Genomic DNA, 20,232 nt, shown 5'->3' with positions numbered 1-20,232 from the left:
TAACATGATGGTAAAGCAGCAATTTATATCTTTGTTTTAGGGATTCTTTGCTGATCTACAATATGGGGTTTCACAGCACACACTTTGCTAAGAACTGCATGTGGTAAAGATGTTTTCTATGAAAACTGCAGAGAATGTACATTAATAGAAAAAAAGCTATTTCTAGTTTCCCAAACTGTGGATGATTGGTCTGTCTCTGCAGACTGTGAGGGTACAGTCTTACACATTAATTGAGCATTGAAATGAAGAACACAGAAAACTCCAGTAGGGCAGAAGGGAAAGAAGATCCAAAAATAAAAGTGGCACTAAGAAACATGAGATACCGATGAAATATTCAGTAGTGAAAATGAAAAGACTCTGATAGTTTTAGAGGTAAGAAGTAGTTGGCCAAAATTTATCTGATTTCTGACAAAGACCTGTCAAGACTAAGTCACCTTGCCAGCCAGGTGGTTAATGGAAATTGCTTGTTACAATGTATTGAGGAAATCGTATTTAAACTCAGCTAAAACAAAGATTTACTATGGCTATATTTTTAGTTCCAGTAATAAAAGAAAAATATAAACAGATGGCTCTAGCATATGCAGCTGATAAAACATGTCAATTAAATTAAAGAGAGTGCTGGTAATAAAATCATGTCACCTAACATTCTAAGGGCAGAAATGCATGGCTATTTAAATGGCAATACTAGGAAAATACAGGTCTTAAAAATGAGTAAGACTACCTATTAAGGAATGTCATTGTGAGTTTAGTCTGTTCAAAAGGGAAGAAAAATATCAGCGGATTAATAGAATGACACACAGAGCATCACTACGTGATTCACCACATTTGTTCTTCAGACAAAGAAAGCTGGATATCCAACATGATAAAAAAAATAAAAACCCTCACCATTCTGGAACAAAAATGCGTAAGACTTAATAACTAAGCTCCTGCTTTTTTAAGTCTTTATGCACAGACTATTTTGCGGGTTGTTTTTAAGCAATTCACAGATATGTTTACATCTAGTAGGTTTGTCACTGACAACATAGACCTTTGCATACAGAGTTCATGGAATATCCCATAAAGTACATATCAAATTCAAAATATTTTGCTACAGTAGATTTTTTAAATATTGACAAAAAATTATTGATTTTCATATGTGTGGGCAGCTATCACAGGTGCCAGGAATGTTTATGCAACTAAGTACAATAAACATTCACCCAGATAAACATTTTAATTAAGGAGCTGGGTCTCCACTTTCCAATGCATTAGAAGTAGGGAAAAATCTTCTGGTTACATTTCAGCAACTCAGTTTCAATCTCTTCATCTTGTTCTGGGGCAGTTCATGACCTTTGTATTCATGACAAATTATGTGAAACATTCAAATGGCATACGGTCTGAATACTGCTGCTTTATCTTTCTGTGGTTGCAAAGTTTTATTTTAGTTTAGCACTGAATTTCACCAAAACAGAAACAGTTAAGAGTAGTCAAACTACGATGAGCTAAGTCACCTCAGATACCTGGTCCACTCTTTCAAGCACACAATTAACTTCCTAAAGCGTCCTTTCTAGTATGAAATCTTTCTCACCAACAACAAGGGGCTGGTGGGGAAAGTAAAGTTGAAGGGTAGAATGACAATGAAATGGCAAAGTTTATAAACCTGAAGGCAGCAAGGGAGGAGCACAGCAAGCTCACTACCCTGGACTACCTCAGGAGAGCAGAATTCAGCCTCTTCAGGGATCTGCTTGGTAGAGTACCATGGGATAAAGCCCTGGAGAGAAGAGGGGACCAAGAAAGCTGATTAATATTCACGGATCACCTCCTCCAAGCTCAGGAGTGATGCATCCCAACACAGAGGAAGTCAGGCAAAAACTCCAGGAGGTCTGCATGGATGAACAAGAAGTTCCTCAAACTCAAGCAGAAGAAAGGGTGGAAGGGTGGTCAGAGCTCAGAACGTAGCAGAGGGTGGAAGAAAGGACAGGTAGCCTGGGAGAAATACAGAGAAATCATCTGAGCAGCCAGGGATCAGGTTAGGAAAGCTAAAGCCCTATTAGAGTTACATTTGTACGGGGACGTCAAGAGCAACAAGAAAGGTTTCTATAGGTATGTCGGTGATAAAAGGAAGACTAGGGAAATTGTGGGCCCTCTCCAGAAGGAAAGAGGAGACCTGGTTACCTGGGACACAGAGAAGGCCAAGGTACTCAACGACTTATCTGCCTCAGTCTTCACCAACAAGTGTTCTAGACAAATAGCCCATGTCGCAGCAGGCAAAGGTAGGGACTGGGAGAACGAAAATCCATCTACTGTAGGAGAAGATCAGGTCTGATCTAAGGAATCTAAGGTGCACAAGCCCATTGGACCAGAGAAGATGCATCTGCAGGTCCTGAGCGAATTGGTGGATGAAGTTGTTAAGTCAAAGTCCATCATGTTTGAGAAGTCATGGCAGTCCAGTGGAGTTCCAGCTGACTGGAAGAGGGGAAACATAACCCCCATTTTTAAAAAGGGATAGAAGGAAAATGTTGGAAAATAAGGAGGTGACTGGTGACAGCCAACATGGTTTCACTAAGGGCAGATCATGCCTGACAAATCTGGTGACCTTCAACAATGGAGTTACAGCACTGGTGGATAAAGAAAGAGCAACTGATGCCATCTACCTGGACTTGTGCAAAGCATTTGACACTGTCCCCCATGATATCCTTGTCTCTAAATTGGAGACATGGGTTCGACGTATGGAACACTCGCTAGGTAAGGAATTGGCTGAATGGTCGCACTCCAAGAGTTGCGGTCAACAGCTCAGTGTCCAAGTGGAGATCAGTAACAAGTGGTGTTCCTTGAGGGTCGGTATTGGGACCAGCGCTTTTTATCATCTTTGTCAGTGACATGGACAGTGGGATTGAGTGCACCCTCTGCAAGTTTGCCAGTTACACCAGGATGTGTAGTGTGGTCAACACACTGGAGAGAAGGGATGCCATCCAGAGGGATCTGCACAGGCTTGAGAGGTGGGCCTGTGCAAACCTGATGGAGTACAACAAGGCCAAGGGCAAGGTCCTGCATCTGGGCCGGGGCAATCCCAAGCACAAATACAGGCTGGGTGGAGACTGGATTGAGAGCCACCCCGAGGAGAAGGACCTGGGGGTGTTAATTGATGAGAAGCTTGACGTGAGCTGGCAGTGTGCTCTTGCAGCCCAGAAAGCCAATTGTATCCTGGGGTGCATCAAAACATTCATGACCAGCAGATCAAGGGAGGTGATTTTCCCCCCTTACATTGCAGACCCCACCTGGAGTACTGCATTCAGCTCTGGGACACTCAATGTAGGAAGGACATGGACCTATTAGAGCATGTCCAGAGGAGGGCCACAAGGATAACCAGAGAGCTGGAGCACCTCTCCTACATAGGCTGAGAGAGCTGGGGTCATTCAGTCTGGAGAAGACAAGGCCCTGGGGAGACCTTATAGCGGCCTTCCAGTACCTAAAGGGGGACTACAGGAAAGGTGGGGAGTATAGTGACAGGACAAGGAGTAATGGCTTTAAACTAAAAGAGAGTAGATTTGAATTACATATAAAGAAGAAATTCTTTACTATGAGGGTGATGAGGCACTAGAATAGGTTGCCCAGAGAGATTGTAGATGCCCAATCCCCGGAGGTGTTCAAGGCCAGGTTGGATGGGGTTTTGAGCAACATGGCCTAGTGGGAGGTGTCCTTGCCTATGGCAGGATGGGGTGGAATTAGATGGTCTTTAAGGTCCCTTCCAATCCAAACCATTCTGTGATTCTATGATTCTATGATTCTATGATTCTACGATAAAATACTTGCTATGTTCTGAGCTCTGTACAGAATACAGTTTCACTGCCTCTATACATGAATTCCATGTGGTACAACAATTTTGAAGGGAATGTTGGACCAGATTTACTATTGTCTAGAGCAAAGAAGAATTTGAACAATTTTGCACTGTTGCACTGAAAAGATAAGATACATCAGGATAAGGTGCTTCAAATAATAAACTAATTCTGTTTCTACCTTTTAGGAATTTTTTTATAGAGCAGAATGCTGGAGAGGTGCTGAAAAATATCAACATGTTATAGATGCTTAAATACATTAATATTTTGCACCTTACAACATTTCTATCTTAAAACAACTAAAAAAAAATTTAGATTTTATTCTTAAGCTTGCAGATAATTTATTGTGCTTATGTTTTAGGATAAGCAAGAATCCTAACTTCTCTATCTAGATACTTAACAAGCCTTGAAAATCCTTAATTTTCTTATAGGAAACAATTTTTGAAATCTGTTTTCATTACTTCAATTCATAAAACAGGTTGTTTCCTTGAATTCTTAGTTGTGCTTTCTCACATACATTCATGTTTTAATTAGTTATTTTCAGTAATGATCAACAGTTTCCACATTTCACATCCTATTAAGGTAAGAAGCAGACAGCTATAAAATTTAATACTGTGAAATTTGACACTTAAAATGGACCAGTCAACTTTATCCAAAATCAGACAAAATGAAAATTTTCATCTATGTATCCATTCATTAGCCATTCACAGTTTTTCATTTTTCTTTTTTCTATACACAAAACAAGTCATTATAAATCTAATTATCCCACTGTACAAACAAAAAAGCTGAAGTGAAAATCTGGACTGCCACACTTCAAAGTTTTTTGTTTGGTATTTTGTTTTTTACTGAAACAGCATCATATTTACAGACCTCTCTGCATTTTCTTCTCTTTTTGTTTAACACAACTATGCCCCTTAGAAGGCAAGCTGCAGGCCTTCTTACATGCTAGAGTGGAATTCCATAGTTCTTCCATTTCTCAGGCACGTCTGTTGCCAAAACACTCTACGTAACATCCTCTATATTAGCAAGTAATGCATATAATAGGAGAAGGTCAGGAGACTGAAAGAGCTGGAGCTGAGACTATTCTCATCTACATTGCCTCCAGTCCAGGGGGGCTTTCTTTGAATTAGATATACAGTCTGAATTTACAGTATGGCACAGGGCTAAATGCATCCTGTGGGTATATGGCTTCAAACTTTCTGCAGGGAAAGTAACACATAAACACATCTGCGTCTATAGGGCCTTCTAAAAATCACCACACTATCTTTTAGTGTCTTACACAAATGATGTTAAGATGTCACTTCCCCATCACAGTCACCTTACGTTGGAGACCCTTACTCCTGTCTGTTCTCATGCCATTTCTGAGTTGCTGTACAAGAGTCTGTAGCCCATCTCACCCCTCTGCTCCAAGTTTAGACAGCACATGCTACACGGTGTTGTGAGGGGTGAGTGGAAGACCTCATCCAACAGCTGCAGAGGCAGTGTTGGGGACATTTCATGGATGAACTGATGCTTTTCTCCTTGCACCTCCCCACCCATAAAGAAAAGCAGGTGTGTGACTTTCTGGGTGCCCTTGCCATTGCAATGATTGTGCCCACAGTCAGCTAGAGGTTTGTAGCCAGAAGAGCTGAGACTGTAAGACTGTCATCCCTGGAATATAGAAAATAAACACTGGATACACACCTTTTGAATACAGAAGAGAGAGAGCTGGGGCCCTTAACTGTGAGCTGTCACCAAGCCTTTCACTGTCTTTGAATGATATTTCAGGAATCTTTATCTATGTACAAGTCAAACAGGCTGTCACCCTGTAAGCCTGGTTTCCCCTTACTCCTACTGCTCAGTCGCTAATCAGTTTGGGATGGGGAAATTTAGTACTGGAAGAGGTCTCTGATGCCATCCTCCAAATACTCTTTGTTCAGTCAGTCCACACAGCTGATATTTATGAAACCACACAGATATTATACAGATTTTTGGCATCTGTAGGTTCAAAAAACTGGAGGAACTTGATTGCCCCTCATTCCTACCCAATATAAGGTCCATTGAAGCTATGACTGCAAAATTCACAAGACCAATTTCCCCATTGTCTTGCAGATATATTTTTCACCACTGAAGGAGATTTATGGACCTCTTGGAGGACTTCACTGGAGAGAGTCAATTTTTCTGTGTCTTTTATATTCCCTGTCATCTACCTGGACTTGTCATCTACCTGGAATTCTGTAAGGCGTTTGGCAAGGTCCCACATGATAACCTGGTCTCCAAATTGGAGAGAGATGGATTTGATGGGTGGACCATTCAGTGGATAAGGAGTTGGCTTGAAGGTCACACCCAGAGAGTGGTGGTTAATGGCTCTATATCCAAGTGGAGGCTGGTGACAAGTGGTGTACCTCAGGGGTCTGTCTTGGGACCGGAACTGTTTAATATCTTTATCAACGACATAGACAATGGGATTGAGTGCACCTTCAGCAAATTTACAGATGACACAAAGCTAAGTGGTGAGGTTGATACAACAGAAGGAAGGGATGCCATCCAAAGGGACCTAGTCAAGTTTGAGAAGTGGGCCCATGTGAAACTAATGAGGTTCAACAAGTCAAAGTGCAAGGTGCTGCACCAGGGCAGGGGCAATCCCAGAAATGAGTAAAGACTGGGTGAAGAACTCATTGAGAGCAGCCCTGCAAAGAAGGACTTGAAGGTTCTGGTGGACAAAAGACTTGACATGAGCCAGCAGTGTGTGCTTGCAGCCCAGAAGGCCAACTGCATCCTGGGCTGCATCACCAGGGGAGTGTCCAGCAGGTCAAGGGAGGTGATTGTGCCCCTCTACTCTGCCCACGTGAGGCCCCACTTGGAGTCCTGCATCCAGGTCTGGAGCTCCCAGCACATGAAGGATGTTGATCTGTTAGAGCAGGTCCAAAGGAGGGCCATGAATATGATCAGAGAGCTACAGCACCTCTCCTATGAAGAATGGTTGAGTGCTGGGGCTGTTCAGCCTACAGAAGAGAAAGCTCCAGGGTGACCTCTTTGCAACATTTCAGGACTTAAAGGGGACTTATAAAAAAAGAGATGGAGAGTGACTCTTTGCTCTATCAGATAACAGGATGAGAGGGAAGGTTTTAAACTAAAAGAGGGGAGATTTAGATTTGAGGTTAGGAGGAAATTCTTCACTCAGAGGGTGGTGAGGCCCTGGAACAGGTTGCTCAGAGAAGCTGTGGGTGCCCCATCCCTGGAGGTGTTCAAGACCAGGTTGGATGAGGCCCTGGGCAACCTGACCTAGGGGGTGGCATCCCCCTATGGCAGGAGGCATGGAACTAGATGATCTATGAGGTCCCTTCCATCCCAAGACATTCTATGATTGTATGATTAGGAGTTCAGATTCAGCCATGAAGCTGACACCTTTTGCCAGAAGAGGGCAGGATCATTCATGCCTATACCATAGCAGATGTTCCATATTCCTATATCCTAGGGCATGTGAAACCAAACTCATATCCAAATGTATGCCAATATGATCCTCTGGTTCTGAGTACACACTTGGGGTTGACCTCCAAGCTGTTGTTCCCCCTGGGTAACAGTGTGAAAGTGTGAATGAACTGTGTGGCAGAATGAGTGAATTAGCTGTGTGGAAGATTACCTGCAATTAATAGTTGCAGGTTGATTCTGTAAATAACAAGTCAATAAATAAAAGGTCTTCTGAGAAATACTGGCTGCCCTGTGTATATTACATGTACACACACACACTGTACCCATTTAGAGAAAAGATAATCTACAAAGGATATGGGTTCAAAACATGTAATACTCCATATCTGGAGTTTATAACTTTGACATGTGTGGTGTTAAATATCCTTCCAAAACAATTATTGTTGTTTCATCAGTAGGAACTAAGTGCCAAAGAGACAAAAAAAAAAAAAAATTTAACTGAAAACACATGCAATCTTACATAAAGACCTGGGACTTAGTTATTCAGGAATTTTGTGACGAAGAATAACAAAGACCAACGTCCTAGTTCATTCTTTGAGCTAGCCAATGCTAGGTCTTGGCTTCAGTCTGCCATATACAGGAATGTCATAACACCTCAGCTTTTCACAGCTTTTGCATAGGTGAAAATATACCTGCATTTTTCTTCCTTCCTTCTTTTCCTCTCCACCTATCTTCCAAGAAAATAGATTGCAACAGCCTTAGGTTTGGACCAGAATAGAATGGAAAAGATATGCATTTGAAATTTCTAAAATGTTGGCAGGAATCTTTTCTTGTTTGCCTGTATTTACATCCCTCAAAGATTCAAAAGCCATGGTCTACAACCCAAAAGACTCCTGTGTTTCTGTACCATTCCACAAAGCATACTGTCTTTGAAAGAGGTTTGCTTTCAAAATCTGTAAAAGTCCTTTTGGTCTATGTGCATGGAGATGCTTTTTGTTATAATTCAAAACCAATTTTTATAGACTAGCTGGATATGAGGTAAAACCTTCTAAGCTAAGATTTTTGCATTATTGCTTAATTGTCCTTAAGTGTTTGCTGAGAGGTGACTCATCCTGAACCAGCCTTTCCCTTCTACCTATTGCTTGCAGTATGTTGCTAAATCAATATTATTCCACAGGAAACACCATGGTAATCAAATCAAAATACCATATTAGCATATAATTATAGAGTAGTTGCAAATCCATCCAACCTGTCATATGCCCTGTAGGAAGCGTCTTATCTCTTGACTCAAGCTAAGGGTGCACATGGCCACCCAATGACAATGACAGAAAAAAAGGCACAGAAAAATTCTGCTTCGCTGAGAACATGCTGTAACAGTGAATCATTCCTATGCCATAATGAAGGAATTACTGCACTTTAAGTAGAGGTCTTGATTGAATAAATCTATCTGACCATGCCCTAATTTGTTATAATTTGATACTTTTCTGATATTTAGAACCAGCTGCTGAAAAACATTTTTTATATTTAATATTATTGCTGTTTTTTGAATTAATAACTTACGGAAGTTAGCTATAAAAGGTTATAGAAGGTTATAAAAGTATTAAAAAATTTAGCGTAACTACATGGCAAATAGAGGGAAAACACTGACAGAAGTAGATGGATAATGACAGTTTCCATCCAAAAGATGATTTTACCATTCATCTATCTATTTTGATATAACAAGGAAAGTGCAAAAATGCAGCTAAAACAGCACACTAGTTCAACAGACAACTACAAATGCAACTACTAGTTTAACAGACAACTACAGCAATGGTCAGCTAGACATCAAAAGAACATGAGTTTGTATTAATGATGGAGTCTCAGGCGATAAAGTAAATTACAACATAGCAGAGGTCAAAAAAAAGCAAATTGTAACCAGCAGGCTCAGCTCCCTTCCCAGCACCAGGAAGAGGAAACGTCAAACCTGTATCGACTCCTACCATCGTAGCTGTGAACGGAATATTGTCAATCACAGATGAGGCTAAAGCAGACACCCAGAGCACTAAAATGATGGCTACCGCCAAACGCTGGTCCTCAGGAACCACCTGGAATTAAAAGAGGTTAAGTTACAACTTTGATGAGATCAGCATTGCTCTGTCCCCCTAATGGCACAATCACACAGGGTCTTCATGGTTTTAGTTTATCAATATCTTTTATTCCTTCAGGCTCTGAGATAGAATAAACATTTTGTAAAAATGTTCTGAGCATTTGTAATGACAAAAGTAATGACAGCCTGGCATTTAGTAACAAAATTACTATTTTTTTCAAGGCTATTTGAACAAATAGAAATTAAAAGACTGATATTTCTAATACTCATATTTCACACACACACACACACAAATTAATTGTGTAACTGCAAATTTTCTCCATTCACTGTTTATATTTGTTTGCACCTTGGTATTTTTTGTTTATTAGACTATAAAAAAAAGGTTTCCTTTTTGCACTTATAGCGACATTTCTTCTGCCCGTAGACACACACTGAATATCATCCACCCCAAAGTATGACATACCTTCTCGATATAGCTGGTGTAGGAATATAATCTTTAACATAAAATTCCAAAAAAAATATATTATTTAGTATTCTATTAGAGTACAACTGTTTTCTTTACCTGAAAAACACTTCTCAGTATTTTAAACATACCTTTATTAACAAAGCTGTCTGCTCCCCTATGTAGTCTATTAAATGCAAATGAGCCAAAGCCTAAAAAAAGACAATGATATCAGCTAGCAAGGTATTGATGCAGCCACATTTTTTCAGTAGATGTAAGCATACACAATTCATTTCCATTCACAAGATCTCAATATCATCTCAAGCAGCTTTTACAGCAACTTTGCAGTTGGTGGAAAGAACAGACATACAGAAATGGTAGCTGTATTTGCAGAAGTGGGCAGGTTGTACTGGAAAGACCAGTGGGATTGCTTCAAGAGCCTGGGGCAAAGGCATCAGAGAATGGCTCAAATGTCAAGATTACATTCTTCAGTGAACATGTTTTCCTGAATACCTGAGGACAACTGATTTTTACTCAATGGCCCCAAAACCTTGGACATAACCCCACTATAGACAAAAGTGTATCATGTTTAAAAGCTCAGGCATCTTGTGCTCAGGCCTATGTGAAGAAAAGAGAAAACAAAATATACTTTTCCGTTAAACAGCTGCATTGCACCTGTAAAAACTAACACTACCCAGCTGCTAAAACCAGGCCAGAGACTTTGGGTGAATGGAAATTGGCACAGAGGCAGCAGTACCTAGAAGACAGGAAAAGCAGATCCCCAATGCCCACGTCAGGCATCCAACCTGAGGAGGAGAGCTCTGTAACCACTGGGCCAGGGGACAGCCTGCTCCAGGGTGCTCTGTCCTCCCTGTGGGAACTATTCCCATTTGTGCAGGATAATTGGGTAGTACCCCAGACAGCCATGGTTACTACCAGGCATGAAAAGATGTAGCAAGACTCCAGCCCAGTGGTTATGGCTCTGGTCTCTCCTTGGGCAGATAGGAGAATGCAACTGAGTCCTCACACCAGAAGTATGATCTATTCCTTCAAAACACAAAGTAAAGGGGTAAATTTATCTCAGGAGATACTTAAATTTAATTTGATTTTGTTTTATTTTCTTACAAATATTCAGAATGAAGCACTATTTCCAGGCTGAATGGGGTATATCTACTTTTTGACTTTTCAGTTTCTGGGAAGAAAATTGCATAATTTTTGGTGCAGCCCAGACAAAGGTGGTTAGTCTACTTTCCATTTTCCTGCCATGACAATGAATCAATTAGCTGCAACACTGTGCTGCCTGAGAGCATTGCCACACAGCTGCAGAAGTCAGCATTCACATGATGTGATGCTGTGCAACCTGCACAGTGGACAGTTGGAGCTCTTCAGAGACATCACTGGGGGAAAAAAAAAAAAAAAAAAACATTGAACTCACACACTGTCAAATCCCCTGGCAGAGATAGACAAAGATCCTAATAGGTACCGAGTGGTGTGGCATAAGACACAGTAATGACAGAGTGACAGCAGGGCTGTCATTGAGACCAGCAATTCCTGCACCTGCAGCTCAGTGGGTCAGCAGTGTGTAACTATTTGGGTACCACCAGCAGCACAGGGCAGCAGCATCCACCTGCTGCAGGAGCACCAATACCATGGGTGGGCTGGTAGTTTTCCACTCACCACATGAGCGAGAGATGCAGAGGTAAAGGCAGGGCAGCTGCATCTCATACAAGACAGGATGCCTCACTTAGAAGTTCTAAGGGAACACCGTCCCATCGACAAGGAAAACAAGGGGAAGAGCACAGCCAGTGATGCCACATATTAAATATGGCCCAGAGACTATATTTAATTTAACAACTTGCTGCATGGGAAAAGGTATGTCTGCATTTAAAAATGCAGCATTCAGAAAACAGATTATAAGGCTTTAAAATGCATACACATAGCCTTTACATTAAGACTAATGATGGTTTTTCATGGCTTTAACTTTAACAAATACATTTTAATAATTTTAAGTTACCATTTTGATTCTAAGCTACCTGTGTTGCTATGATATAATAATAAAATGGCTTGGGTTGGAAGTGACCTTAAAGATCATCCAGTTCCAACCCCCCTGCCATGGGCACAAGGGTCACCCCCTAGATCAGATTGCTCAGGGTCCCATCCAGCCTGGTCTTGAACACCTCCAGGGATGGGGCATCCACAGCTTCTCTGAGCAACCTGTTCCAGGGCCTCACTTCCTCCTAATACATAATCTCCCATCTTTTAGTTTAAAACTATTCTCCCTTGTCCTATCACTGCTCTCCATTTTTATTATAAGCTCTCTTCAAGCACCGAAAGGCTGCAATGTGGTCACCTTCAACCTTCTCTTCTGTAGACTGAACAGCCCCAGCTCTCTCAGCCTTTCTTCACAAGAGAGGTGCTCCGGCCCCCTGATTGTATGCATGGCCTCCTCTGGACCCACTCTAACAGCTCCACATCCTTCTTGTGCTGGGGGCCCCAGACCCAGATGCAGGACTCCAAGTGGGGCCTCACGTGGGCAGAGCAGAGGGGCACAATCCCCTCCTTTGCCCTGCTGGCCACTCCCCTGGTGATGCAGCCCAGGATGCAGTTGGCCTTCTGGGCTGCAAGCACACACTGCTGGCTCGTGTTGAGCTTTTCATCTGCCAGAACCCCCAAGTCCTCCTCTGCAGGTCTGCTCTCAATGAGTTCTCTACCCATATTAACTCAACGTTTATCAAAGAGATTTTTAAAATGTACATAAAAGCAGTAATATTAATGAACTGTCATATTTTTTCTGCAATTGCTTTGTGTTCACACTTTAAAATAAACTTCTTAACACATAGTTGTCAGCAAGCAGAGCTCAGTGTTACATTTGGTTAGCACTGCTGCCTTGTTATTCAATTATCCGTCAACACAACATATTTCTTTTCAGAAACACCCAAAATTTCTTCTGGAATCCAGACATGGTATCGCAAAAGAGAGATTCAGGAAAGAGGAAAGTGAGTAAAGGACAGAACGAGGGAAGTGAGTAACAGACATGCACATTGCTCCTTCAAGACAGTCAGTCTGCAGGTAGCTCATCACGTTGGAGATGATGACAGTGCTAATCACGCAACCAACTTTAAGATGTCTATAATATCCAGACTAATCGCCTGCAAGCACATAAGTGAAAGGCAGCAATTAGTACCATGCCACTGGCTTCCCCAGGATGTAAACTGCACAGAGGGTCTCCTGGATCTTCCTGTGCCCTCTGAGAGCAAGAAGTATTACTGCACTAATTGGTGCCTTCCAGCATATGATTTCCAGTTTGACAGCTCAAGATTAGAGCTTTACTGCAGAAAAAAAAAAAAATCACGTAACATTTTAGATTGAACTTTATGCACAAAAATTTGCAACAAACCCTTTTATGGGCAGTATGTCATGATGTCTGCTGTCAATATACTGTCTCCCACTTTTTCTCTTGACTATCAAGATAAGTTCCTTTCATGACTTTAAATTGCTGTTATACTAAAGAGCCAGGAAAATTTTCCTTTCATTAGCAAACTATTCACTGGTGACCTGAGAAACCATAAAAGTGAAAAATTGAAGTTCAGTGAATTATAGCAGTCATATCTGAAGTCTGGCAGTAAATGGCAAATAACTTCCTGTGTGTTTTACTATGTTATTGTACAGTCAGACTGCACTCAAATCAAAACTGTTCAATTCAAGCTAAAACAATAAATACATCAGGGATTGCACCTAATAGACTGTTACAGCAGCAGCTAACAAAATAAAAATGGCTTCAATATGGATTCCCTATGAGAGCTAGAAAACACAAGGATATATAGAACCTGATAACACAGAGAAATAAAAATTGCCTGTGCTAACGAGTGTGCAATAAATCAGCATTTCCTTGATGAATTTTAGACCTACTAGCTCTCAGACAAGCTTCCTAATGATAATCAGAGTTCCTATTCATCTTTTCAGAGGTTACCAGATTTTGACTTCCAGTTTGGAATTAATTAGAGTTAGTTGAGTTACTCAATGCTTGTATTTGCTTCAAATTTAGTCCCTTTTTTTCTTTTTAATGAATTGGTTTTTTATACATCCCAATTTACAAAGTCTGTGTTCTTTCCAATACTGGAGTGTATAGTAGGGGGGAAGCTGTGCAAGAAAATTTGTTATTCCAGGCTTTTCCCAGACTACTCACAAAGACAATTCACTACCCAGTGATCACTCGGGTTTTATCAGTCATGTTTCTACAACTTAACATCATTTAAATGGAACAAATAACAACTAAGAAATACCAAGCATTTTAGGAAATGCACAGACACCTTATTGACATACAAACATGGATATTCATACAAAGATTTCTCCAAACATTTGGGGTAAAAATAAATCCACTCAATCAAAAAACATCAAACAGTAAATCAAAAAATCAAAAAAATCAAACAGTAAATATAAATATATTGTATTATGTAATTTAAAATTTATATAACATATTATAAAAATATAAAAATAAAAAAAGATTAAATATAAATATAAGAAAGGGGTATAAAACATGGCTGGATCAAAAAGACTATTAGAACAGACAAACACACAAAGATGACACAATGAGATATCCAGACAGTTCAAGTACTGAAAATCTTTTACAATTACAATTGGAAACTGAAATTCAGTGATATTATCCTTTCAAACCATCCTCCCATGAAAGCTCTCAGGCCATTTGGTAGCCAGCATGTAGCTGACAGTATTAGAAGCAGTTTTCAGCTGTGGTTTATTCTTGCTCTTTTATTTTTTCTATTGCTTGTCTAAAGAATTTCAAAATAAATACATAAATACATATAAACTATCTGAATGCATGGAGCACAGACAAACCCGGAAACAAAAATTCCACTTATGGAAAATGATTGTGTTGGATGTACACAGCAAATGCAGCAGAAGGAGAGTAGGACCAAGCTTACAGTGAAAAATTAATCAAAAATATCCAGCTTCTACCACTCCACCATTTCACTCCATACTACTGTGACTGCATTCAATTTTTATTTTGTTAGCAGAATTGAATCTGCAAGACACCTTTTCCTGGCAACATACATGTCCTCAAAATTCACATTTTAAGTTGGTTCTAACTGCTCAGGCTTTAGAAATCACAAAATCTTACCTCCATGAGAACAAACAATGCTGCAAAGAAAAGAAGGGTTGCCCATTCCACTCGGTTTAATATCATCTCAAAGTCATGGATGTCTGCTAGCACTAGCAGCCAAATGGCTCCCAAAATGGCAATCCAGCCTGCATTAGAAAAAGAGAGAGCACATTGGGAAAAGAGAGAACAACACTTCACACGTTATGTACCAGCAAGGTGAAAGTTATAGTATTGCATTTTTCAGCTAAAGGTTTTTGCCACACTTTCACTCTGACTCTATAAAAGGAGAAGTTCAAAAGTACTCCAGGAAGAATATTTTGTGCTTGCTAATTTATATCTATATCTATATTTACACATAGGAAAAAAAAAAATCCCATAGGAAGGCCAGGTTGCTAGCAGCTTTCTACTAGGGCCAGAAAGGAGAAAGAAAGAGAAGAGTCTGCAAGCATAATTGAGAAGAAAGGAAAGAAGGCATGTCTGGGTTATCCAAAAACAAACAAACAAAAAAAATAGTGACTTTTAATCACAAAGAAAACTTTAGGTGGTTAGGAGATGGTTGGAAGGACTCTGCAGCCCCCTGAAAGGCTGGCTGCAGCCCCAGGGCATTGAAGACTCACAGGCTAAATGTGTTAGAAGATAAACTCAGGATGTGAAATGATCTTTGAAACAGGACATCATCTTTCACCAGCAAAATAGGCTCCCTGCAAACAGGATCCCTCTATACATCCTGATGTTTTAAGACACATTTTGGTAGATGACAGAGAAAATGCAGATGAAATGCACAATCAGACAGAGAATATAAGCAGTCAATATCCTGTCCAAGCAAGACTAGCTTTTGCCCTGCACAGTTAAAGTTCTTTCTGAAGCTGTTTAATTCTTCTGGCACATTTATCTTGAACAGTAGAATGGGATTTCAGACATAAAACTGAGATTTTTTTTGGCATTTTTTTCCTCAGGGTGATACTCTTTTTTCTTTCTTCTTCTCTACTTTTTCTTAAATAGCAGATTTTTAATTTTTTTTAATGCGTAAATCTGAAATACATAATTTAGGATTTTTTTATGGCATGGAAATAAAGCATCCCACCTCTTCGAGTAATTTCTCCCTTTGTTGTGATTCTTTCAGATACCTGGTGCTATTTCATACATTCACTGTAGAAAAGTGATGGATTCAAAAAAACTGCAGAACAAGCGAGGAGGAAAGAAGAATAACAATCTTGACTGGCAAAAAAAAAAAAAATCTCTAAGTTATAATCAAAGACCAAATGTGAATAGGCCCCTGCTGCAAAGCAGGTAGCTGAATAAAGTGAGCCTTCTACAACAGCCTTCAAGAACCACAGCTGTAAGAAAATTCAAGGATAGAAGACATTCATAAAACTTTAGGCCATTTGACTTGCAGCTTATGCACATGGGTTTGTTTTTCTGTTAGGTTAAAGAAAGAAGGAGATCCAACATCATTCAACAGATTAAAACTAAGATCAAGCTATATTCTATTTAAATTCCATGTAAATACAAAAGAAATAAACAGACCAAAGGTTCTGCCTCATCACAAAGCTGTAAACATTATTTTTTTATTTTTTCCTCCAAGTTCCATCTTTTCCTCTGGGCAGCTCTACCCTTGATTTCCCTAAACTGGCTTCTGTCCTCTCCATGACTGAAACCATATTTTCCAGCATTATGAACAACTTTTCCTTTCCCCAGCTTCTCCCCATGATCCTCCTTGAAAGGCTTTGACACCACTGATCATTCTGGTTCTGCTGATTCCTTGATAAGTAGCTCTCATGAGAACTCTTCTTAGCCTGGCGTGAAGCTAATCTAGAGCAAAATGCAGGGAAATCCTTGTAAGGAAACAGATATAAGGACTAGGAAATCTAATGGTTTACCAGCAGAAAGACCTCCATACTAGTGGAAACAAAGCCAAAACTAAATAAGGCTGAAAACTCCGAAGGAAGTTTATATCTGGAATTTTGTAGCTTCAGCTCCTATATTGTTCCCTTATAGAGGTTTTGAGTAAAATCTCAACTGAGTGCCTCACTGGTCCCAAAAAACATGTCTCACAACCATCTCTGCTCATCACCAAGGACTGAAACTACCATGCTGCAAACTGAGCAAGTCTGGTCCCTGCTTTGCTCACAGTGATCTAATTAGTCCTCAGTCAAAAGTAGCTCATACATGAATATTATACTGCAAGGGAGGAGGAGAGCAAAAACCAGCACAAAAGAGAGCGGGGTGGGGACAGCCCAGATGGTGCCTCTCAGAAGTCTCTTAGGAAACTCCAGCAGTGAAGTCAACCCACGCTCAGGGCAGGCAGGCTCTAAAAGCAAACTCTCATTTGGCCATCCTCTACCCTACTGAGTATGAAACTTGGCACAGGCAGGGTCAAATCCAGCCCACATCATTGATGCAGGTAGATAGATACCAAGTGGTAGAAAAGGTCTGGTTCAGCTGTATCAGGAGGAAAGCTGGATGTGGTGCACTGGGGTAAAGGATACATAAAATGCTTTTGCATTTGATAAAGTCTTTATCTTCACAAAGGCTGGTGGGGTGTTTGGTTGGTTTGTTTTGGCAATGAAAGAAGTACTGGGTCATAACCATCTCAGCCATCCAAATTTTGCAAGGGGCTTATCAGCCACATTCCTGATTTGTGTAAAAGACCCCCTTTTGTAGCTTCATGTACCCACAATCTTGCTTTTCTTCTTTCTGCAAGTGCATTGTGCTCTGCTAAGCAGCTAGCAAATTTTCTCATGAAGAATGGAATTTTTACCAGCTGTTGGGAAGAGGCTCCTGGACTGACCTAGGAGTGGTAATACTCTGTACTGCTCAAGGTGAATGCCGGATCCTGGCATAAGCTAAAAATGGGTACAGCTTTTTTGCTCTCCTGGCCCTGGATATGCACATAGCCTGAATGCTAAAATGGTGAAGCTCATACAGAAGATCCTCCAGGAAAACGTTCTGAAAAACTTAGATAGTCTTATTCCTACCAAAGGCAAATCAGACTGCAGAAACAGTTATAAATCACAGGGAGGGAGTGCTTTAGGAGTTTCCAAAATAGCAAAAGAAAGCAAGTAGGGAACTGTCAGTTCCGGACATCTACTACATTTTTTGCTATCATCATTGAATTACTTTCTGCCTTTCCCTAAAGCAAGGTGAATCTATCCATGCAAATTTAGGCTAATTTCAAATCTTAGCTGTTCTCCAAATTCCAGAAAAATACAGTGGGCCTTAAATGCAGATTATTGCAATTCCTATTAGAGGGACACTTCAATGGAAGCAGATGGGTACAGATCTGGAGCTTAACAGCAGAATTTTACTGCTATTTTCTACAGCTGTAAGTGACAACATTAGGTACGATAAAGTGAAGGATTGAAGAACAGAGACTTCTCTGCAGTTCTGGAATAATCTGTGATAAAATCTGGGATTATTTCCACACTCCTACCAAAAACAAATCAATCTGAACATGGTAGATGGAGATAATCATTTGCTAAAACTAATGAAATATGAGTTGCACAAGAGGTGGACAGAACCAAGCATTTTGTTGCAACGTGGGTTTTAGCAGCATGCGTTAGCTCTATGCACACAGCTTGGCATGAGAACAGTGCCCTTCCTTATGACAGTGTTCACGGGGAATACAAATAGGTAAGGGACGTGTCCTCCTGCAGTACTCCAGCAAGTACAGATTTCAAGAATTGAAGATGTCAGCTACTTATTGCAGTCTACATGCACAGTCTTTTCAGAGTGTATTTGCTTTTTTTGTTGTAACTGCAAAGAGGAGAAATAGGTACCCATCTCTCAGAGGGTGAGCACAGGGTGGGAGAAAAGAGAAGGGGAGAGGAAGGAGGGAGTCTCCCAAGGAGTTTTGGAGGACTTCTTGTAAGATCTTGAGGTTTGACTTCAAGCATCCTGCAACTGGGCAAGAGTAACATCTTCTTCTAATTCCTGAAGGCCACAGATGTCAGTGTGGGCCGTGACTGCTTGATTGACTGTTCTCTGCCACACTGCTTGTCAAAGTCAACTATGTCTGTACAGATATTACATAGCCACCTGCCTCTCTAAATGGGCAGGTTTCCTGAGCCTTTTCTAAGTAATGTTCTTGCTAAGAACATTCATGACAGTGTTTTATATATTTGGGTGTCTGCATTTGCCCTGGATTCAATTTGAAACATTCCTTCATTTTCAAAGAACTGAAAGTACCAGGGTGCATTAAAGACTGGCATCTCTGTTTCTTTATTTTCTAGCTTACTGGGCCACAAAAGATAGCCAGGAAGAAGAAAAATAGAAATAATTTCAAAAAATAACTTCTCATTACTACAGTGAAAGCAAAGCCCACTTATATTTCCCAAAACCACTTCTTTTACTGCCTTTCAGTGCTTCTGTTTCACAACAATTGGTGTTCTGGAAATATAATGCTGAGAGAAACTGAATCTAAATTCCATTTCTGCACTCACACAGCACCCGTTGAAGACAGTGACAGTTTCTATTTATTTTAGGAAAAATAAAATGTTTTTTTATTATAAAATGCACCTTGCAAATTTATAATGCATTCTTCACAGAAGAGATTCCTGTGTCTTGTCAGAAACCAGGAAAATGGTACAGGAGAAATAGCTTGAGTGCTTGGCTTTTCTGATTCACTTTACCCAGTAGAGAAAACCACATTTGGAACAATAAACAGCTTATGATGAGCAGAATACAACTGCAGTCCTGCTTAAAAAAAAATAAAATAAAATAAAATAAAATAATAACAAAAAAAAACTTATTTTTAAACAATCAAGCAGAAGTAGAAAACAGAAAACAATCTAATAGAATCCAATAGAAGAATAGGATATGTGGGAGGAAGACAGGTGAAAGAGAAAGAAATGAAAGGATGAAAATACTGTGTAATCTGCAGGCCTTTCAAATGCTCATTAAGCAAAATTTGTATTCCTTAGTAAAGGTAATTTTGTCTGACCTACTAGCAGCTGAAAAGCATATTAAGCTTCCTCATAACAATGTGAACATGTAGATACTGTACATTTCCTTTACATGTACAGAATTTGAAATAATTTCTTTCTGTATGAAGACTGAGAGTGCATTCTCTCTTCTGGAAACTGAAATGGCGCTTGAGACATTTACCCTGAACACCAAAGCCAGGATAACCCTACACCACCTCAGTACTGGCCTGAACAAAACAGAGGGCTGCTCAAGAAAGACAGGTGCAGGGTACTACAATTTAGGCAGGAGGATTTTAAACTACACAAATCCAGGCTGGGAAGCACCTAACAGTCCTGCACAAAAGACTCAAGAAATACAATGGATCACAACAGAACCTAATGGCCTCCTGAAATACAGGATCAGGATAAAAAACAGCAAATCCTGTGAAGCAGCCTTTGCT

At 40.2% G+C, this 20,232-nt stretch overlaps 1 protein-coding gene across 1 annotated transcript in view; it reads right to left on the bottom strand.

Annotated features, from left to right (window-relative positions):
• Nucleotides 1-20,232, bottom strand: part of OCA2 (OCA2 melanosomal transmembrane protein) — a 191,375-nt gene that overhangs the window by 58,904 nt on the left and 112,239 nt on the right. The window contains 3 exon segments of the mRNA XM_035558138.2: nt 9,200-9,304; nt 9,901-9,960; nt 14,886-15,013. Of these exon segments, the coding sequence (XP_035414031.1) occupies nt 9,200-9,304; nt 9,901-9,960; nt 14,886-15,013 (293 nt within the window).

Source organism: Cygnus atratus, chromosome 1 (genome assembly GCF_013377495.2).
Source record: "Cygnus atratus isolate AKBS03 ecotype Queensland, Australia chromosome 1, CAtr_DNAZoo_HiC_assembly, whole genome shotgun sequence".
In the NCBI taxonomy this organism is placed as follows: Eukaryota; Metazoa; Chordata; class Aves; order Anseriformes; family Anatidae; genus Cygnus; species Cygnus atratus.
Note: the sequence above shows the minus strand (reverse complement) of the source record. Positions and strands in the feature narration are given on the sequence as shown.